At 40.8% G+C, this 23,077-nt stretch overlaps 2 protein-coding genes across 11 annotated transcripts in view; one reads left to right on the top strand and one right to left on the bottom strand.

Moving 5' to 3' along the window:
- NRIP1 (nuclear receptor interacting protein 1) overlaps positions 1-23,077 on the top strand; it is a 102,098-nt gene that overhangs the window by 4,759 nt on the left and 74,262 nt on the right. For 3 of the 10 annotated variants that reach the window (XR_003924302.1, XR_003924303.1, XR_005932889.1), the window contains exon 1: positions 18,398-18,671. The gene's annotated coding sequence lies outside the window, so the exon portion shown is untranslated. Of the gene's footprint in view, positions 1-17,355; positions 17,899-18,397; positions 18,672-18,929; positions 19,038-19,618; positions 19,748-19,779; positions 19,800-23,077 lie in introns of those variants that run through there. The other 7 variants (XM_030020398.2, XM_030020392.2, XM_041124964.1 and 4 more) reach the window with 5 other exon arrangements.
- The window catches only part of LOC115343862 (basic salivary proline-rich protein 1-like), a 41,327-nt gene continuing 25,995 nt past the window's right edge, over positions 7,746-23,077 (bottom strand). Inside the window, exons 2-4 of the mRNA XM_041124962.1 lie at positions 18,809-19,673; positions 12,632-12,698; positions 7,746-11,440 (exon numbers count right to left, since the gene is read on the bottom strand). Coding sequence (XP_040980896.1) covers positions 12,681-12,698; positions 18,809-19,673 — 883 coding nt within the window. The 3' untranslated portion in view covers positions 7,746-11,440; positions 12,632-12,680. The remainder of the gene's footprint in view (positions 11,441-12,631; positions 12,699-18,808; positions 19,674-23,077) is intronic.

The following is a 23,077-nucleotide window of genomic DNA, read 5'->3' as shown; positions in this document are numbered from 1 at the left end:
GATTCATACTAGTGCAACTTTGATCTGTTTGTTTTAATTCATTCCTGCTTTTACCAGATTCGGAAGTTGCATGTTAGTACCCAATTTAAAAGTGGTATGTGGATGTAATGCCTCTGGAACTTGCTGGGTCAGCAGCAGCAGAAATGGTAGCCTTCTATTAATCTACCTACAGGTATGAAACTGAGAAAAGAGTTTCCATCCCTCTCAACACCCAGACAGTTTGGAAGAGTAGAAGGTTGGCTTATTTGCCATATTTTTCATGGAAAAATTTTCTGCGGCTGCAATTATCTTGATGCAACACAATAATCTTCTATTGGCACTTGTTTTACTAGTCATTTGGATATTCTTGTAGATATGTGTAAGGTATGTGAATATTAATCTTTCTTATGCCAAGAAGTTTTTAAGCTTCCCCCCCACTTTCAGGTCCTCAGTACCTCCTCTCAAAATCAAAAGCATCAAAAATGAACATGTTTAACCCAGAGTCTATTGTAAGACTAACTGCAGTTGTGATGCAGAGATGGAGATTATTATATGCACTCATCCTCCGCAAGGGTATGTCTACTACAGCTGGCTGTTGGGTTTATGAGAAACTAGGGGGAATTCTCTCTGCTAGTAACTGTGCTTGTCAGCCAATGCAGAGCATGTATCTACCTGCACTGGGCTGTCCCATTTGCAGCGTGATGAGAGCAAACACATACTGCACGTACCAATCACACAGATGTACCAACTGCCTTATATTCACATTATCCTCTGTATTGCTGATCTGGGATAAGGCCTTCTTCTGTAGTAGTAAATCAGTTTCTCTGCAGTTTGGACCCGTTTTTAAGGGGTTAGCTAGAGCACGTCAGCCAGTGACTCAGAAGCAGGTCTCCGAGGCAGAACCCCAGCGCATCCTTTTGCATGTTGTACCGTACATTTTCAGAGCCACCTCTGCATTGTGCCCTGCGATTGTAATTTCTTCTTGTGGGTTTCTGATTTCAGCTCGTGATTCCTGTGCAGATGCTTATTCCTAGCTCGGGCTGCTGACCCTTGGTTTGACTTTCTGGTTCCTGATTTTTGGCCATGAACATTCGGCTCCTTTCCCAGTTCTGGACACGGGCCCTAACCTTTGGGCTGAATAGCCCATGCTCTAATCTGTAATCCTAGAAGGCCACCAGGTCATGTCTAGTAGACTGTACTCTAATTTATTCAATAACAAATGAAATATAGCAGATAAGTTATTTTTTATGACTATTTTTATGACTATTTCTTTGTAACCTGGTCTTCTATTAGTATTTTGCTGGATTGCTAAACATGAACTTCTCCTTTCCATTAGTTATCATATTGTGCTTGATGGCCATTCTTTCTTTGGGGAGAATATAATCATACCTCAGCCAGTGGAGCGGGTGAACAGAACTGTTAGCGCATATACAAATTTCAAATTGGTGGCTACAAGTCCTGTAAATTACACCAGAAAAGGCAATAGTGTCAGAGTATTATGAACTTCCATTTCATTTTTATATGAAATATTATAAAGATTATTGATATACTGTACACATAGTCTGTTTTGTCTTCTGGGAGTTCATAATGTCATTCCGTCACACATGACATAAGAGTGTAAACATACACTCAAACATAGCCACTCAGACCTGTTATAGTCTCGTGACTGAAACTCAATGAAAATATGAGATATAAAGTTGACAAAGTATGAAGGAAAATTTCGAGATGAAAGAGGAAGAACTGAAGCTTATAATGTGTGTTAATGTTCAGGTGGAAGAAGGGTCACGTTGCTTTGGCAGGAGAATTAATGGAGAATGAATACAAAGCTGAGTTGTAAAATGAACTTAACTTAATACTTTATCAGCTACAAGTAATACAGAATAGGCAGTAATGTGGTTCTGAGTGAAAATAAAACTGCTTTTGTATATACTCTATATGTTACATTGTTTATACACAAAGATTATGTAACGTAGACATTTATATGCACATGCTCAACAGAAAGTAAAAATCACAAGATCTGGGTGGATTTTATTTAACTTTGCTCATCAGCAATTCAGGGATAAAAAGCTCCATGTTGATGCAATGCTTTTGCTTTGTAGTATTTTTTATGAAGTTAGGTATCTAAAACCAAAGTATGATTCATCTGTCCTGCTTCTATGTCAAAATATGTGACAGTTGTCAATCTAGGAAAAGTGTACTTGTTATTTTTCTTTAGCCTAAAAGCAAATCATATTATAATCTGCTGTTCATTGCTGTTTCATAGAAATGTGAAGCTTCCTTAATTTCAGAGCTTAAATCAAGACATCATTATGGAGACACTTAGATTAACTTTTTTATTAAATTATACAAACATCCTTGCTAAACCCATGTTCTTGTGCCCTTTGACAAGAGGAACTGTCCTTTACTACAGTAATTTTCATGGGAATGCATATTTATTTATTTTTTCTGAAGCAGGGTAGCTCAAATAAGGGATAGCAGGATCTTTGTAGAATTCAGCTAATGGTGAATTGAGACTCTCCTTTGCTTAGTGTAAGTGAAGAAGATGGTGAAAGAAGCAAATTTAGTGTATTGCTTTGGTGTATTTCCTCCAAATTGGTCATGTACATTAACATGATTTTACATACTTTTGTTAAAATACCAGTTCAGAGAAAGAAATCTGGTGACATAAAACAAGTGACTTCTTCAATTTGTTGTTCAGGTAAAATTTGTTAGTATAAAAACCTAGAGCAGAAAAGTAGGGCATAGCTTTTATCTAAACTGAGAATTTTTACTTGGTGTAAAGCTCTTTAATGGAACTGCCCGTGAACTCGTGTGACATTCACCATGTGTAATGACATCCGTTTTTTTTTTTTTTCAAATGACTTACTTAAAAATGGAAAGTACTTCCAGTACTTCTTGGTAAGTACCAAGAAGTCAGATCCCTTGGTACCACAGAGGTCCTTTCTTCATTAGAGGTAGGTAGTTTCCATTATTCATATTGGGTAGCATTTCATTTAAAGTCCCACCATTAGTTAAAAAGCAAGATATTAATGAGATGTTACTGGAGTGCTGTCTTTCAATTTGATATTGTTTGACCCAGCTGTTTTAAAATTTCAAAGAATAAAGCTTCCATTCCCTTACATCAGAGAAGATTTTTACAGGCAAGAACATCTAATTCTTGCCTAGTTTCCCTTGATAGCCAATTGCCTTTCTTAAATCTTCACCATTTACCTCTAGGTTAATCCTCTTGCTTCACTTTAAGCAATTTCTCTGATTCCTTGATATTCATACATTGCAGTTAGTTATATATAGATATTTTTCATACTACCCCCATCCACTTAGCTGGTGAATAGCCAAGTAATACATACTTAGCGCTTTTAATTTTACCTCATAAATCAATCACTGTAGTTCCAAAATCAGTTACATTTTTTTCTTAAACCATCATTCAATACAAAGAGTCCATTATGCATGCCTGTGAATAATATATTAATTGTGTGGCTTAAATTCATAAACAATGTTACACAATTAACTTCATAAAATTGCTCACTTTGAAAATTGTACAACTACAATTTCTATAATAGTAGCTACAAGATGACAGCATTAAGCCAAGCACCGTCGCTCTGAATTGTGACTGGTAAAGCAGAGGCCACTTAAATGTGCAATTACGATAGAGAGTGTATTCCTTGTTACAGATTTATTCCTTTAAGTACTTTTTCAAAGGTTTTTACCTTGTTTTGCATTGCCATGCACTAATTGTGTAAGTCAAGATTACTTCAGTGAATGGCTTTATTAATATAAAGAAATACTACTAAAGATTTTTTTTTAAACTAGATTTTAAAAAAATTCTCTTTTTCACTGTGCTGTGTTCTCTATCAGGTTGTTAAAAAACAAAAGATAAAAATTACTTCTCTACTGATTTTGAGGTTTTGCTCTTGGCAAACACTGTTCTTTGTCTTTTGGGATGGACATAGAGATGGAATGAACAGCAGGATCTACAAGAAAAGAGAATACAAACCAAAACCAAAAGGAAACATGCTTATACGTTCATAATTATTTGTTCTGAGTTAGAAGACTAACCTGAGATCCAGATTCCATAGGCTAGACACAGTGCTAATGTCTCTAATGAAACTATTCCCACTGTATTACAGTGTGCTTAGATAAGGCAGAGAAAGAGTTGAAAAAGGCATTACCCTACTTTCAAATCTGGGAAACTGAAGTGCAAAGAGATGAAGCAATTTGTCCAGTATTACAGGATTCGGTAGGAGAATCGGTAGTGTAAGCTCCTGCCTCCCAGCTGAACTGATCTACAAGACTGTATTTATTCTATAATCTGTTTTTATGCTCTTATCTATTTAATCTTCCCCTCATACCAGTTTTTATAAGTATGTCTCCACAGAGAACTCCAGCATAAGAAATGTTTCTGCAGATGAACCCTGAGGTTTTATAGTAACACTGTATAATCATTACGTGGGAGGTACTCTGAGTTAAAATGGTGCAAATTACCATTAGAAGTGAATCATTTCAGCACAGGGAAGTAAGGTTAGGTATCTGCTTATTGCCACCTTTCCATCGTTCACCGTCAACAGCAGCCGTTCCTACGGCGTTACATAACGTTACATATGTTTAGTCAGATTGCCCGCTTCTGCTGCGGGTGGCGGGGACACGAACACACGCACCCTCTCAACCCCCCTTCTGCTGCGATGGGGAGGAAAACCCTGAGGAGACCCACTTAGGGTTGTCCTCCATTGCTTTCTGGGCGCGGGAAACTTTGGCTCGGGCTCTGTCCCTCTGTGTGTGTACGTGGGCAAAGCCCGGGGAGGGAGGAGATGCTGACACCCGTCACCCACCTCCCTCCCTTCCCGCAGTGCCGGGGAACCGCTGGCTGTGCTCCCCTTTTTCTCAGTGGTGCTGCTAAGGAAAGGCCGTACCCTGGCTCCTTCCTCAGCTTGCCTCATGCCTCTCCTGTCCATTTTTCCCTGTTACTCTTCTCCAGATAAAGGGGATGGGTTAGCACTGCCCCCCTGTCACCTGGATATCCGCACACAAGGGCTGCATGGTCAAAACCAGTGTCCTACAGTCATCCTTAACCTTTGCCGCATAAAAATAAACCGGGGGGGTTATCCCGTGGCTTAGAGCTGCGGTATGGAACTACACTAAAATGAAAGCCCAGGCGTGGAATTAATGGATTTGGTACCCTACTACTCAAAGTAAAACACAGCCACTAACACTTTAGCACGGTGTACCAGTTATTTCGCAGGTTATTTGTTTAAACTGAAGATTCCACCACTGCTTAATTGTACTGTATGTGAAACTCCAAATCTGCTACAGTTCCAGATTTATAAAAGAGCATTATATAGAATATAGGCCTATTAATTTTACAGTCTAATTTCTGATTAGATTTTACAGCACCTCAGATGAACTGCATAGATTTTACCCATTAAAAATGATGACAATTCAGTTCTGTCATTTTAAGAGGAATTAAATCCAGTATTGCCAAGTATGATAATATCCTATGAAAAAATGAACCAACACTTACTTACATTAAAAAAAAAAAAAAAATATCCCAGCACCATGTTATTTCTGTATAGGAAAAGTCCACTTGCCAAGACAGTGGAACTAACTGTTACCTGTTAGTGCAGTCAAGAGCCTGTTGGTCTGACAGCTGAGATCAACAGAAATTCTCCATTCAAGCTGAGCAGGTTAAGTAATGTTTTCTAGCACAGCTGTGTAATGTGTCTGTTGGTAATTAAAAGAGCCTGCTAGAGCTGGTTAAGGAAAAGTTTAAACAGTTTTCTATCAGAAAATCGTTCTGTTAAAAATTAAAATCTCTACAATGTCTATGCCTTGTTTTAGAGGAAACTAAAAAAAGTGGGGTGTTTTAGGAGGAAAAAAAAAATCCAACACGGAAACAGTCTGTCCTTGACTTCTTTTAAGATGCATACTTAAATAAACACCCCCAAAACCAAGAATGGAAATGCTGTAGTATGAAAATAACATGTCCATTTTCTTTAGTGTAAATTTTAAATTTGGGGAAGCGGCTTATTCTGGTTTGAAACAAAGCTGGATTCTGAAAACAGACATAAAATGACATTCCCACTTGTGACATGACTTTCCATTTGCATTTGTAGATGCAAGGTATATTTTTTAGCTCTGATTTTTTACACTAATCCTGTTGACTTCACTTGAAAAGAATGGCATGTTTCCCACTAACTTTATTAGTGACAGGATTGGGCCTTGATGCAATACCTCATGTCACAGCAGCAAAACTTGTTGCCAATAGACTGTCTCAAGGGAGGAGATTTCCAGTAACTGCTCCCTGAGAACTATTCTAAAAATGCATCTTTTTCTGTCCAGCCGTTGGGATAACGATATACTCCATCCCTAAAGAGAGGGGCACTGACTGAGCTGCGTTGATGGCACCAGAGGCCCCTGCTGGCTTGTTCACTAAACAGAACTGGCAAGTGACTCTGAAGATAAAAGTTCTTGACGTTTTTCCAAGCTGGTGGAATGGAGCTGAGTGACACTTAGAAATAAATAGAGGAGGGAATAGTATGATTTTGAATGACAGAGGAGCTTTCATGAAAGACTTTCATGGGGAAAATGTGGGATGTACTGTTCCAGGCTTGAGTCTAGGGGATTTGTTGACAGTTGGATAATGTGCATGTTTACTACCAGTAGTATGAAATGTAGAGGAAAACAAAGGGAAAAATTCCAAATGAATTCTTTATTCCCACTTAAACGGTTAAAAACAAAGTACAATGATACATCTCTTTCTTCCCTATAATTGACTCTCTAGAAACTGCCAATCTCTTTGGAAATCTGCTAGAAGAATGTTCTCTCTCCTGACAAGGAAATGTACTTCATGCAAAACATTTGTCATTTCTCTGTTATTATAATTCATGGTCTTATCCTTCATTCTCTTGCTTGTTTAAGCAAACAGTAATAGTACTTTTAACCTGAGACTTCAAAGGTAAAGATATTGTGAAGAGGTCCCCATTCTTTGTCTTCTCATCTCTGATCTTAGCCAAAGCCTTTGAACATCAAAGCGGCTCAAAGTTTGGGGCAAGTTCTTAAGGATCAGGTTACTAGAAAGAAATTCATTGAATTTCCATGTTCATATTCAAGATGGACCAGAACAAATATTAATATTCAAGAATAGTTTAATTTAATCACGACAATTAAAACAAGCTGCTGCTTAATCTTGTGCGCAGTACAATGAAGCTCACTCATTCCATCGTACTGCTGTGAAAAATCCTTGACTTCTGTCAGTCAGAAATTGCTTGAAAAAATTTCTAGCCTAGGAACTACAAAGCAATTAGAATGTAAAATAAATTCTCCAAACAAAGAATGTTGCCATTTTAATTACAGTATCACACTGTCATGTAAAAGGTTAACACTTAAAAAATGAATCTTGTACCCTCAATCTATTACCTCTAAGCAATTCTCATTTTCACATTAATTTTTGTAGGCTGTCATCTAAATTAAATACTTTTCAGCTCTGTCAGTTTATCTCCATATGTATTCTCATTACAGCAGTCACTAGAGCCAAAGTATTTTAATCTTCAGTATAATCCCTGTAGGACCATATTCTTAGCTACAACTTTAGGGGTTCTACAACTGGTCTTTTTCTTTTAAACAGTGGCACTCCTTTGTGCGGCAACTCTTGCCCTTGTAAGGACTTTCTGTAAACAAGTGTTTTGCAGTCCGTTCTGAAATTACCTTCACTGTCAGTGGCTAGATAGTCATAAATCCTCCCTTTCCCTATTACTCACCTTCTAATTTCTCTGTTCTCAGGAAAGGTTCTAGTAACATTATTCTGGTAGGTTTAATTTCTGGTCATTTAAAAGCCAAATCCTGGGGATAAAACTCTTAATATATTCCTTTTTTTTTTTTTTTTTTTTACTCATAAGAACATATTGGACAAATAATAAAATGTGTTAGTCCTAAAGCTAGATCCTGCCTCAGATCAGTACAACCATACCTGAGTGTGCAAACCTGAGCAACCACAAGAATCAGTAATCAACTGTCCAGCAGAAATGCATGCCATCAGGAAGGCCAGTAAGGTGGGCTAGCCACTTTGCCACTCAACTGCTGCTGACTTAGGTTATGGTATGTTTTGTTACAGAGAATTTTCGCTGACTTCAGTAGCACCACCCAAGAAGTAAGGAACTTGTTTGAATAAGGTTGCCTGAATAAACAGGCTGCTGTTGTTTGTTTGCCAGGGTGGGCTTTGGGGTTATTTATTTATTAGTTAATAGTAAAGAGTGCTTAGTGCAAATTCTTACAAATGACTACAAGGACCAAAATAAAATTAAACAGCTCCTTAATCCATGGCAGCTGACAGACAAAACACCTTCACAAGCCAGAACTCCTCAGAAAACAATGCAAATCTTGTGCAGCTTGTGACATACTCAGACCATCGCCAGGCACAGCAGCCCAGACTGCCTCTGACAGTCCTAGTCCTCTCATCAACCTGACGGAAGGGAGGTCACACGAGGGTTTCCTTCAGAAGAAAATCAGTTTGCAAAGAAATAGTGTGTATACCTAGGTTTCACTTCAATATGTAGGATATAGCCATAGTGCACAAGCACCTGGATTCAGGAGCTGCAAAGCGCTTCTGAATCTGCCAGTTGGGATACACCAACTCTTTCTGAAAAAGACATAGTTACGAGCAGAAAGCCATCACCCAGTGTCCATGCAATAGCTTTAAGAACATGAGTAGAGGCCACGTGGGTTTACAGCTCATGTTTTCTGAAGTCAGTGATAAAGCTTCCATTAACTTAACTGGGTAGGATCAGCCCCCTGACAAATATCTCTTAGTAAGAAGTCAAAGTTCATGAAAAACTTCATAGGGCAAGAGCAGTAATAGCTTAAATAGATTTTGTGGTGTATCAGTAGCCACCATGAGAGAACAGCAGTTATGAAACATGCATTAGTCTGTACAGTACATTGCCCTGGAAAACAGAACTTGCTATACAAGATGAAATTTGATAATTGGTCTCATCGGTGGATCAACAAGCTGGGTATTAAAATAATCTAGTCTAGGGAACATAAAAGCATGAATGAGCAATAAGCAAAGCACGTTTACTTCAACTAATAATAGGAAGCCTTATTCTTTTGACTCCAATACTGAAAGAAGAGCTTGCAATCAAAAATGACATAAGGTTTTTAACCAGTGAACCTGGGTTGAATTTTAAAGATGGGTTAGAAGTTCAAGTGGGTTTGGGTTGATGGCAAGAGTCAGCCATGAACAGCTCAGTTTTGTCTGATTTTAACTGAAGAAAATTGATGCTTATAGAGGCTTTTACAGTCACCAGCTTGTCAATATGGTAATAGCATAGTTTGAAATTGCTGGTTTGGTTGACAAATAGACCTGTGTCTTGTCGGCATAGAAATGAAACCCAGCATCATGCCAATGAACAGCCCTGCGCACAGGCAGCTTTGGATTGCTGAGTAAGAATGGAGCCAAAATGGAACCCTACAGAGCCCGAGAAATAAATGCTCTAGGAGAAGAACACAAATTACCCTTGAAAATATAATGCAGGTAACTGTTGGATAAATACGATTTAAGCCAATTTAGAACCGTGCCAAACAGGAAGATAAAGTCCCTCAGGCATTCAAGAAGAACATCGAGATCTAGCAAAATTAGAGTAGCTGGAGAATGAGAACCTGTCTTTAGGAGAAGGTTACGTCTCATTGCTGTCTTGCTGAAAATTTTAAAACGTAAAAAGCCCACCCAAAATACAGAATTTGATTCCATGCTCACTGAAGTCAATGGCAAATCTGTATTTTGGTGATGGTGCATTATGGGGATGTAAAATAAGATAGTAATTCACGCAGGGATTTTATGCTTTCTGTGTATCAACATAGCTCTTTTTTCAATATAACGAACAGAATTTGTGCATCCTGGTGCATGCATCTCCTGGTGTTGCATCTCTTGCTTTGTTTTGGATTCCAGCAACTAAATAATGCTTATTGTTACTGTTTTTCATTTAACCCCAGAAGAGAAAAGAAAAAGATGATTAATCATAATAATTGGGTGAAACATTCTGCAAATCTGATTTTTATCAATCTTTAAGAATTTGAGAAAACCTTCAACAGGTTACTCTTTATCTTCTGGTTTACAGATTTTCTATCAGAAACATTCTAGCAGGATCGGAAAATGTTGAAAATGTTCACTGATACTTCAGCTCTCAGTGAAGAGATAGGGGAAGGAAGGAATGAAAACTTGTAAGGAAGAGAAGAGCTGTGCAATAGGAGGAAAGGTTGAATATCCTCCTCTTTTGCATGGTCCACACCATGCAATTTACCCCACAATTTAAAAAAAAAATAGAATTTTTTTTTTGATATGAAGGTGGAACTGGGAAGAAGCTGATGAGTCACAGAAAACAGAATTACATGTCTTCATGTCATGATTTACGCTGTGTTTTACTCATAAATCCAAGTACAGCTTATTACTGGAATTGTAGTAGATCTCTGTTACTGGGAAAGAGAATTTTGGTAGAGAATAGTGACAGTCATAAGACAGTAAATTGTTTCTGCCTTTTCTTTATAGAAAGGAAATGAACAAAATCTATTTACAGTTGAAGGAATAACTCTGGAAAACACATAAAACTATTTGTTTCAAAAAGCCAAGAATTCATCTGAATTTTTGCTTCATTTTTTAGCTTGCTTTAAGCATCCATATGAGCAACATCAAACAGATAGCATAAGTAGAAAATTACAAATAACTAGTACATAAAGTGGCTTGGGAGAGGTGAAGAAATGTTTATGGATTTAATGAATTTATATTCTGTCGACCTGGCAAATTTAACTGCTTATTAATTATTTGTTAAATAATTGTGACTAGTGATCACCTTTTCAAGAGTTTAAATCTGCTCTAGACAAACCACACAGACACCTTTTTTTCAAATACATTTTTTCAAGTAACCTTTTTTGTACATTTCTGCTGGTAGACAATGTTCCCGGCCAGTAAAATATTTAAGAGTTATAAGGCATACAGAACGTAACATATTTTAGAAGATACCTGTAAGGAGTCACATGAGTCCTTACCGTCCTATTAAGAAAGTTAGCAATAATGTTAAAGAACTGATGTATCAAGAGTTACAGTGTCGTTTACATTAAAGAAAGTATTTTAGGGAATGGAGTAATTTTAAATAGAGAGTATCAGAAAAACATGGATCCATTTGTATTTTGTATGAGATGAGAGTATTCTGCTTAAACAAAATAACAAAACAACAAAACAAAACAAGAAAGTAGGCACAGCATCAAGTTAGACAAAATTCAACATGAAAACTTTTGAAATATTTCTTTGTCCTGCTGCTTGACCATCTGATTCCTCAGATGGGGGAGGAAGTGAGAAGCAGGAACCCCTAAGAGTACAAACTTCTCCTCCCTCTGTATGAGCGTCTTCCAAGTTCAGGCTTCTTGGGAGTATTTTATCAAGACAACATTAAGGTCCTGGCTTCCCAAATGAATTGTACTGTGGGAAATAATTATAAAAATATTGGAGGACTTAAAATGTTGCTTCTCAGTCCAAATAAACATGAAACAAAACTTTCAAACTATTCACAAAATGTATTTTTTTTCTCCACTCAAGCTTTTACTCTAAAATTTAAAGTTGTGTGGCCATTGTAATGCAGCAAAATGGATGTTGTTCAAATGAAGAACGTTAACACAGAGACACAAGTGCTAAGTCATCAAAATTCAGAATGAATTTTCTCCTCCACAGAAAATATTTTCACTTTTTTTTTTAATTATATATCGGACAAGAAAAAAGAGATGCAATTATTTCAAAATTAGAATTATATATACAGAAACAGGTTATAGCATCTGCTGTTTATATATGGAAGTATTCCCACATTCCTACTCCTTGGTTTTCAAAACAAGAGCAATCTCGGGTAGTCAGTTTTCTAAAAAATATGCAAAAAGTGGCAAGAGAAATTTCCTAGCTCTAAGAGGGGACGTAACTTATGTGAACATAACTGTTGCTATCTAGTTTATGGTGAGTTGAATCACTCCTATGCCTCTGCCAGCTTTATGTCACACGTAAAATACTGGTATGATGATCAACAGCATCAAAGCTGGATTTGTTATATATCTAACATTTAGTGAACCTAATGTCTCCTAATAAAATCTAGATATTTGTATGCTAATAAAAATATGCAAAGATATATAGTTGGATCAGTTATAAAAGTATAGCTAATGTGATTCTGATAAACTAATCACATAAAATACAATCAAGCAGAAACATATCTAAGCTTACATGGCCCAGTGATTTGAGTTCCTTAAGTTTTTTGATACACAATTTAAGTGGATTTTCCCATTAGGCATCTGTAGGTAAACAGAAGTAGTAATCACTTGTGACTACATCTGTGATGTTAAGTAGGTAAGTGCCAATTTTTCTGAGAATATTTAATCCTCAGAACTGGGACCATGTTTTCCAAACAGTCACCTTTTAGGTACATAGCCAAAGCAGCCAGATTTTTTTCAGAATTTCTTAGGTGTTACTTTTCTGAAGGCCTTCATGAGTGATGTTAGGAAATGTTGGGTAGTAGTCCATGTTCTTTCTCTTTCCGTTATGTTTTTGTGCATTTGTGAAAATTGTTAAGTGTAGGTTTTTCCAAAATAATATCTTTTTCTTTTCATTATAAAACAAGAAAATAATAAAGACCTTCAGTACTTTTGGATTCCAGTAATCTTCTGAGGCCAACCTCTTCCCTTCACCACTCCCTCCAACTCTAACAATGAAAAAAAGAAAGAAAACAATCAGCAACTTAGAAAAAAAAATTACAGACAAATGGAAAAGATGCTACCTTGGCATTCAAGACACTGGTATTGTATTATTTCATCAATAAAACATCCATTCTTCCGACGTATGAGGGCTGAGCTGGCTGAAGTAAGGTACCCTGTGCCATATTAGAAATTTGATATTTACTTTACACTCTAACTGAAATCAGATAAAATAAATCAGGACTTGCTTGTTTTCCTTTTATTTGTTGTTAAATAAAATAAGCTATTATTTTTTATTTTTCTTACAAAAGGAGAAAAAGAATAAAGAAGTGAAAACTTCTACTTAATGTAACTCAAGTAAATGTTCCAAGTTAGTGGATGGGTAGAACTATAGCTTAAGTGTATTAAAATCACTTGTATTTCATATTATTGGCTTTCCATCAAAGGTTCTCTTATTCATAAGCTAATATGTGGGGAGGTAAATATATTTAATAAAAACACATGAGATACACAGTTTAGCTTAACACAGTAGTTTCATTTACTTGAGTCAGAGCACTTAAGATCATTTGTACTAAAGAATATTATTACAATTTTAATATGTAATTAAAGTGTTCATATATTGTGAAACATTTGCCCAGTACCTGTGTTATTCTGAAGGGCAAACACAGGGCACTTTAGCTTCATTTTTTTAGCTGGTTCCTAATTGTCCTTTCCAGAACTTTATTCATTTGCAGTGTGGTACTGGCTGCCAGATCACCGTATGTATAATTTGTACGAACTGTTCATTTTATTTTAGAACATACTGTTTCAACAACATGGCTTGTGTCATCATGAGAACCATGACAAAGGGTTATCCAGATTTCATGATAGCCAGCCAGAAAAATGGGTCTGTGAAACAATATTGCTGCTGAGACTAACTTCTAAATGCGGAGTGTGAGGGAGGGCACGACACTTCAGTCCTCATTCAATCGGTTATTGCCGATATAGGGAACATCTTTGTGAAAGAAAAGGGGAAAATACGAAGTCTGAAAGGAATATGCATGTTCTGAACAGTTTTGGCTGCATGCATATAACCTTCCCAAACGTTATCTTTGCATCATTGTCGACCCACAAGTAGTAACAGTATTTTCATAGTGTTATACCTGCTCTACTGGTACTTTCTCATGTCAGTTTGGAAGTAGAGACTCCATACTGGTTATTTTCTGGACAGGCCTTCAAACTATCAGGAACGTGACTCATCAGAGCAATGTTCTCATAAGTATATTTTTTATGTTTGTTTGTGCGAGTGGGATGAATTTGCAGAAAATTCACAAGTACAGGATGTGTTCTTCTGGCTAAAACCACCAATATCCTATTCTGGTAAAAATATTAACAACCAGTATACAGTAGTCATATCAACTTAGCATACGCCCCTTTGATTCTTCCATGAAAGGTGTTACAGGGGCTGAAAGCGGGGTTTATTTCCTGCCACCAAAGACCCAAGGTGTTAGTTCCTGTCTATGGTCAAAAATTGCACACCCCCACCCCAAAAATGCGTATGGGAAAGTAAGCCTCACCCTAGCTCATGCCTCAGAACAGATACAGCACGTTAGAGGCATGGCCAAAACTCACCAGATGCTGCAAGCATATGATTCCTCCATGAGAGTTTATATGGTACAGCTGTTTTTAAATGTTTTTGTAATTGAAAAGGCTCTAGCATCTGGTCCTTTGCTTATTACTCTTAGATCAAATAGTCACAATCTGAAGTCTACTTTCAAATAATGCAGAAAAAAAAAGAACTTGAGGCACTGAGGGTACATTTCTCTCAGATGACCTCCTTTGAAGTACTTGTAAAAATATAAATAAACTGTGTAATAAAAAAAAAAAGAAAAAGGCAGAAAACAACTCCGGTAGGGAATGATATCAGTTATGTATGCATACAAATACCTTTATCTTTTTAAATGTAGGTAGATAAAGTAACAAGTGGTATGTACTCTTGATATCTTTCAGTCATGTAAAGAGTATATTACTCTTCCCTGCACGTGTTATTGTGTAATTCAACTCCACCTCCAACAGTTGCAGACTTGCTGCTGTCATGAACAAAACAGGATATGCGCTATGGTACACCCTGCAGAAACCCTTGCCCTGGACCAGCTTTTCCTCTGGTAACACTCAGAGGGTTCCCATTGATTCCAGTTAGTCCTAGACAGTACTCCTGAAGAAAGTCAGACCTTTGCACCTTACTAGTTCAGATTTATGGATGAACACTGTTACATGATTATCATTTATTTAGGCAAACCTCCTCTGAAGTCAATTATTGAATAAATAAGAATCATAATGATTCCTTTTCTTTTTTTATTTATTTTTTTTAATTTATTTTGTCTGCCTACATAAATTCTGGAATACTAGGTGATTTAATCCTCTGTGAAGGCACTTCCGAAATAGTGGGTAATCTGACATATTACATGAATTGAACTAGGCTGAGTCAAGGGTGGAATTTCATTATTTGTCTATGTAAGGCTGACAAACTATTTTAGAGGAAGATTTAGTCTGGAAATGAATTTCTGTAAAGCCAGCTAGCTTCTCAACCACATCCTAAGCCTTTCATATCATGATTGGATGCCATAAAGCAAGGCCTTAATTATTTCGATTGAAAAAGGTAGTTTCAGAGCTGTTAGTTTTTTGAGAGGCTGAGATAGCCTCAAAGGAAAATCAAAGTAAGAGCAACTGTAGTTCTCCCAAGCTCTTCAAAGCGCTTTATGTGATTTAAAAATAGGCTAGCGTTAGCTTAAAAATATTTGGGAATCATGTAACAGCATTTTCATTTTCTTTTTGAAAATAATACATGTCTTGTTACCACATGGCACAGACCTATGTGTTTTACTTCAGCAAGCTAAAGACAAAGATAAAGTTTGTTACTGGAACTGTAGCTTTGTTCATAAATTTAAAATACATTATTGTAATCATCAAAGTGATAAAAGAAAAAGTTGCAGGTACAACAACAATTTATTTAACCATTTTCAAAACGGTCACACAGATTAATTTTGTACTTCAAGAATGTCAGTATCACAATTATATTTTGATAGAACTCCTACTAGATCAAAAACATACCTTTCTGTCTTGAGATTTCTGGTCAGCAATTGTAAAGAAGGGTGTGTGTGGGGGTGGGCGGGTGGGTGGGGGGTGGCTGTGTATTATTATGTATTTTTATAAATATAAAGTGGTTCACTGATATTACCAAAGTACGGTACCAAGAGCCCTCCACTAACTGCTTGCAATTCTGGGAATGAGTTCTAATACAACATCTATAAAGGTGTTTTTCTCTTCCAAGACCGATCCAAAGGTAGTTGACGTTTTCCTATCATAATTGGCCTTGCATTTACAGACATCTTACAGCAATGAATTCCCCTTGAAGAAAAAAATTGAAAAAATGTCCCCTTTTGCGATGTCTATAACGAAGTAAAGGTATAGACACCACCCACAGATGGTAGATCGGTAGGTACATCAGTAGATACTCATCTTCTTTGCTTGGCGAGTGTGTGTTTAGGTTTGGCTGAAGACTGCACAGGAAGAACCAACAAACACACATCAGTATTTCATACTTCTTAAGAGACTGATTTCACTGTGTGCTGGAAGTCTTCCTTTACTTGTACAGAGTATTTATTTTGTATATTGTTTGAATTCTCATAGTTTAAGTAAATATGAGCAAGTGGCACAGTTCAGTGTGATGTGAATATTAAGTGTTGGAAATAACCTGCTAAATCCATACATTGTGTTACTTAGTCTCAGTTGATTGTATCATATTGAAACTTGTGTCCTCAGGCAACTGTATGTTACCCAACAACGATCATTTTAACAAATATTCCACATGCACATTTTTTCTGTTGCTTGTCCAAGATTCCTCATTTTGTAGGTCTCTTGTCTATGCAATACGTTCCCTAAGGTTAAGAATGAAAGAGGTCTCTACTACAGACACTCTTGATTGAAATAGCAGCTAAATTGCTGCAGTAATGAGAAAATTTCCTTTTCCCTAGATAATTCAGCTGCTTAGCATTGAAAAATTTTTGAGATAAAGATTCTTTGTGAAATAAAAAAAATAAAGATCATTTCTTTACAATCAGAATTTGCTAATGAGCCTACTATGGAAATGCAGAGCAAAACTTGCTGTTTTAATGGAAGCATGGTCAGGCTCTATTATGAGACTTAACGCTCTCAAAAAAAGACTGTTGTATAGACACTGTGACACGCAGTAGCTTTAGAAAATGCTGCTGTGTTTCTGGAAAAAAGTGGTTAAAAACACACGACGATGAAGTTAACCTAAATCTTTCATTGGCTTAAAAAAATAGGTCAAGTAATACATTATTAGCTCAGCTGTAAGCCTGTACACAATCCGTACATTCCAAAATGAAAGAGGTTTTGCTTAACATTCCTACATCTACTTTCATTCATGGTATCTCTAGGTTAAAATATTTCGCTTTTCACAAGCGTGACTCCCCTTTGCTTTCTCTGAAGTGGAAATTCGGGTGTTCTTTAACGATACTAGTCTTTTGCTGAAAAAATGCTCGAATATACCATTTGTAATTATTTTACCTGAGTTTTAGAACTAAAATGTTGGCATATGGTAACGCAGTTATTATCCCACAATTTATAAGCGACTTGTAAACAAATTTGTTTCTGTTTTCTCAGCCTTTAGCTTCTAAAAGTATCACGAAGTGCTCTGTAAAGCCTTTGGGGAACACCATGCCCAGCGTCGAGACATTTGTTAAACACAGGCACACAGAAGGTGCGATGAAGGTCACACGCGCTTTGTAGCTTCGCCTGTGCAGCCGAGTTCAGCGTGTACCTCTGGGTACTCTCTTCTCTGATGGGGATGAAGTCTAAAGAACAACTTGACGTATAACGCGGTTTCTGGCAGCAGAGGTTGTGGGGATGCCACCTACCAAAATGGAGGGCTGACTCTTCTCGCAAGCTCTGCCCACGGCCGGTTTTCCTCCCAAACTGTGTTTACCGCCACGTGGGCAAACGGCACGGCTCCGAGGAGCCGTCGTGCCCCCGATTCTCGAACCGCTTCCGCGGGGGGGGCAGTCCGGGAGCCGGGGCCCTCCCCCGCCCCCCGCCGCCGGCACAGGGACCGCCGGGCGCCCCGGCTGAAGGCGGGAGGGATGCTCCCCTCTCCCGGGAGCGGCCACCATCCCCGCGCCGCCCGGCCTGGGAGGCAGAGGCCGAGGGGTAAGGAGACGCGGCGGGAGCCGTGAGGGCAGGCGGGGCCGGCCCGGTCGGCAGGGCCCGCCCGGCCCTCCCGGGAGCAGCCGCAGGTGCCGGGGCGGCCGCCGTGCGCTGGCGGGAGCCTTTTCGTTCAAGGGGGGGAAAAAAAAAAAAGTTTCTAGCGCGTGTTTTTCGGAGAAAAGGCGGAAAACAGAAGCTCTAAACCGGCGACAAATGGTAACCGCTGAAAGCGCCCCCCCCCCCCGTTATTCTAAGCGAGCCCAAGAAAAAAAAAAAAAAAAGTGTTATTTCTAAGCCACCGCTGTTTTCATTAAATACGGGTCCTCCGGTGCTATCGCTCGTAAGTTTGTTTCCCGGGGGCCCTGCGCCTTTAGTTAGATTAATTAGAGAGGGCAGGAGGCGACGCGACTTGCGTACGTGCGACGTGTTTAGCGGCGACCTGCTCCGCAGCCGCCGTCCGTCCCCACACGGTGCGGGGCGCACCCCTCCCTCCCGCCGCCCCCCGCCCGGCCCGGCCCGGCCCGGCCCGGCCCGGCCTCCCTTCCCCTCCCCTCCCCTCCCCTCGCCGGGGGTTAGAAAAGGGTTAAGAAACTTGGCTGGAGAGATGAATGGCGCGGCGCGGGGAGGGGCCGGGCTGCGCCGCGGCGGGCGAGGTGGAAGGCGGGGAGGATCGCGGCTGCGGGTTAGGCTTTGAAAGTCAGCCTCACAGGCATTGCAGCAGAGCCCCGAGCCGCGGAGGGGCGCGGAGAAGAGCGGAGCGGAGCGCAGCTCGCCGTGTATGTGCGCGGGGCCGGGCGGGGGGCACGGACGGACGCGGCGGGGGGTCGGGGCGGGGGGAGAAGAGGGGAGAGGCGGCGCGGCGCGTCCTGCCCTGCCCTCCCCTCCCCTCCAGCCGGGGGACCCAACCGCCCACCTCGGCTTCGGGAGCTGCCGCCGCTCCCCCGACCTCCGCGCCGGGACTGGCCGCCGGAGCCCTCGCCTGCTGTGGCCGCTGGGCCGGGCCGGCGCGCCTACCCGCTGCCTGCGCGGGGGGCCGCCGCCGGAGCCTCTCCCGGAGGCGAGGCCGGCCGGCGGGCACCGGGCAGCCCGCCCGGGAGGAGCCGCCGCCGCGGTGGGGGGGAGGTGCGCGGGCCCGCTGCGGGGTGAGTGCGGCGCTCTTCCGCCGGCAGCCGTGCTGGCTGGCGGGGGAAATGGCCGAGCGGGGTGGGCCGGGGCCGCGCTGGCGGGCGGCGGGCGGGGAACAATGCCGGGGTGAGCCCGGCGCGGGGGCGGCCGCGGCGGCGGGGGCCGTTTCCGGTGACGGCGGCCCCTCCGGCACCCCCCCCCCCCCCGCGGTGGGAGCCGAAAGTTTGCCTGGCCAGGGTGGGTTTGGGCGAGCTGGAGGGCCGGAAAAGTTACTCGTCTTCACCCCCGAGACCCGCGAGCGTTTTCCCGAGCGCTGGCTGCAAGCCTCCCTCGGTCCCCGTTTCGGAGGGGCACCCCCCTCCTCCGCCTCCCGGTGTGCGCGTGAATTATTTAAAGAGCCGCAAGCTCGGTGCGCAGCGGCTGCGGCGGCCGCCCGGGGGTGCGGAGAGACCCGGCCCCGCCGGCCGCGGCCTCGCCCGCCGCCTCCCGCCGCCCGGCTGCTTTCACAGCAGCTGCGGGCGAGGCCACGCTTCCCTCTTCTGCCCCCCCCTCGGCTGTTTGTTACTGCCCGCTCCCCCGCTCCCTGCGAGCGGGCAGCCGGTGCCTTGGGTGCCTTTTCCACCGCCTCTCGTTGGTGGCACCCGCTCGGCTCCCTGCTTCCCCCAAAGATGCCTTCTCATCGCTTCGGGCTCCTGAGGGACGTCGCTGTTTCCTTTCTAGACTAAAGGTTACTTGTTACTTTTCCAGACGTGTTTTTGTGTCCCTGAAGCCCTTTAAAGGTGATTCCCCCCCCCTCCCCTTTTTCTCTATGGAACGTGTTGTTTGAGGCTGTTCTTTGTAAGTGTCGGTGATTAAGTTGGAAGGTGGTGAAACCTAAAGAAACGTAGTGTAGGCAAAATAAGGGACAGCTTTGTAACGTGCGAACAGCCTTGTGTCTGTGCTGTACCTCTCTTTTTCTTCTCCTGTATCGTGGATTCTGATGATTTATTAGGTTTTTAATTTAAAGAAGAATTCAGCTAAAATGCTTGACACGTGTTGAAAATGTTGAAAAAACGGTGGGGTTTCTGGCTTTGGGATTGCGGTGCTGATAGGAAAGCTGAAGTGGAAGTTGTCCCCTTCTGCCTTACCTCTCTGGAATCTGGAGACTATATTATTCTTTTTTTTTTTTTTTTTTTTTTTTTTTTTTTGAGGGGACCTGCCTGCCTGCAGGGTCTGACAGCTCACAGGCTGATTAGAATTTAACTGAGTCATGGCACTATAAATGTTCAGAGATACTATAAAGCTTTATTTAACAAAGAGTGCGAATCCAGTCTGTGAAGACCCACGGGGAGGAAGCAGTCACTTTTGGAAGGGGGGTGGTGTATCCCTGAGCGAGTGGTGGAAAACATTTATCTTTAATATTCAAATGCGATTTACTGTTTCTGGGGCTGACTGAGCACACTAGAAAGTGACACGTTAAGATGTCATGTGACAAAAGCTTTCTGAGCTGAGGATATCTTCTGGTTAAAGTCTGTTTTAATAGGATCTGAGTAATTGTTGCTATACGGGCAGCAAGAGTTGATATCGCAGAGAGCAAAAGTTCTCGTCCAGAATGATGTTCAGGCAGGTTTGGGGCTTCTGCTGCCTGGGGCAAGTGTCTTCTCAAACTTGTGGTCGAGAGGTCTGACTTGTTATTTTATCAGTGGTCTCTCGAGATAGAGTTGACGTTGACTCCAAAGCAAGACGGCAAGTTTGTCACGAGTGAAATGCATACGTAAGGGTGTACATTTTCTGTTGAGTGGGATGGAAGAGGTGACAAGTAGTGACTGCGTGTTTCAGGTAGGGGTGAAATCTGACCTCCTGTTAGAGTAGCCTACAGTTCCAAGTTATCTAATGAGTGAGAGCTGTCAGTGGTTTTCAGATTCTTGTAGACCCCATGTGCATAGACTACAAGATGCTGTCAAATGCCAAACCGTACTGAATAGATTTTTTTTTTTTTCATGAGTCTTGGGGTAGAAAATTACCAGATGAAAATGTGCTCTTCCTCTCTGCTCCCTGAACTTTTTTCTTTCTAAAGTGAAAGATGTGCTAATCAAAATTGGAGGAAAATAAAATAACTAAAATTTATTATAGTCATAAAAGCTATGTTGATAAAGAAGTAAAAGTGAAGTGATGTTTTTATATTGTAAACTTAAATAGGTGATTTAAATGCTGGCTGTATCACCTGTGGTGTTTGATAGCTGTGTTTAGGGTGAATCTGTTCTGTAAAAGGCACCAAGGAAATTTTTTTTTTTTCTTAAGTGATTCAGTAAAGGTTAGAACTCAAACATGAATTAACTTTATGGTGATCATATTTGCCTGTAAGTTTTGCTTAATGTGAGAGTGGTTTAAAAGAATTGACAAAGGCTTCTTCGCTTAAAGCTTATTTTGTCTTTTCAGAGCTAACTTTATTTTTCTGTCTTTGAACAGTGGCAAAAGGTTTCTGTAATACCAGCTGTATTATTGTTAGCAGTGAGAGCACTGTTAATTTTACCAGTGACAGTGCGGGACATTAGTATATTAAAAGATAAATGATGTTTTGCGTTGTGCCGAGCACATGTATAAACTTGCCCGAGGCAAAGCCAGGGAGTTGCGTTTCCCAGTCAGCTGCCTTGCTCAAGGGTTGTGCTTGACACCTCCTTGCAGGGCTGTCGGAGAAGACAGGAACACTGTAATATTTCTTTAATTTTAGAATAGCTCTTCAGAACTTGCCTGAACCTCAGAACCCAAATGGCTTGTGGCTTTTTTTCCTGTCTGAACGCGTAGGGAGTGGAGGGGGTCCAGAAGAGAGACTGGGCAGAGCACGGGGTTTCCAGCTGGGTGCCTGACGGGGGGCAGAAGCCCCTTTGCGAGTGGGGCTTTGGTGTCCGACCTGCCATGCATGGGGCCTGCGGGCAGGGGAGGCTGGGCTCAGCTGGGCTGATCCCCTGCTGCTGGGTGAGGAGCAGTAGCTGGGGTAAATAGGATAACTATCCTACGGATTAAAAAAGTTTTGTTTTTTTTTTTTTCACCTGTTTGGGACAAGAAGTGCAAATTTTGAAGTATAAATTATTACTGCTTAGCAGGTGTTTAATGGCAGGCAAGAGGAAAGATACTGTAGGTAGGGAATGAAGCCTGAACAGGAGGAAAAGGTATGAAAGAATATCCACAAATGTACAAAAAAGATAAAAACCATAAACTTGACAGTCTATCTGAACAGTCTTAAACTAGAGACAAAAAGGTTAATGGTAACAGCATTTGTGGTTTGCTTGCTCTTCCTGCCAGCAGGCCAAAACGGTAAGAGCAGTAGCTGTCTGAACTGCACTGGCCTGCCTATGGCAAATGTGAGGGAAGTTATGAGGAAAGCATTTAAAAGGCTTGTGGCATTGCTTTGTGATATTATGGTGTTAGGGTTTTGCTAGGTGCATTTGAAAATACTGAATTGGAAAACAACGTGCGATGGTTGGCAGGCGGTACTTTGGGTGGACATCTGTGATCACAAAAACTTTCTTGCGTTCTCACATGGGAAGATCTGCCTCAGGAAAAGCAGGTGGAGGGATTCTTTTGGTAAAGATGAATGCCTACACTTTAGTGTTTCTGGATTATTTATTTCAGATACTTGGAAATGTTAACGGACCTATTTAGCACTTGAAAGAATTAATTTGGTTATTTATTTGGCTGTCTGTTTCAGGTCACTTGGCTTGATGGTTGAAGAAGGAGAATAGGAACTAAGACTCAACGTAAATAAGTATTCATGTGTAGAAAGGGGAAGAAGCAGTTGCTAGCCATCCTAGTTTGGGTCAAACCCCTCCTGGCATAGTCTTCTCGTACTTAGGTTGTTACTGGAGCTTGTTGCTCTGGTTTAATTGCCTGTCTTGAGAGGAACTCTGTTTTCATACCACTTATTTCTAAATACCATTGTCTTTGGCAGAGGAAAACCAATTTTGCTCATAGAAAAAATCAGATTAAAAGCAGAAGCTACAGATCTTTTGTTAGTCACTGGTTTCTGAAGAGGTTGAGTTTAGTGTAGAAAAGCAGCTCAGTGTTGGGGAAGACTTCT

The sequence above is a fragment of the Aquila chrysaetos genome, chromosome 7 (assembly GCF_900496995.4).
Source record: "Aquila chrysaetos chrysaetos chromosome 7, bAquChr1.4, whole genome shotgun sequence".
Taxonomy (NCBI): Eukaryota; Metazoa; Chordata; class Aves; order Accipitriformes; family Accipitridae; genus Aquila; species Aquila chrysaetos.
This window is presented reverse-complemented; position numbering and strand designations above follow the sequence as displayed.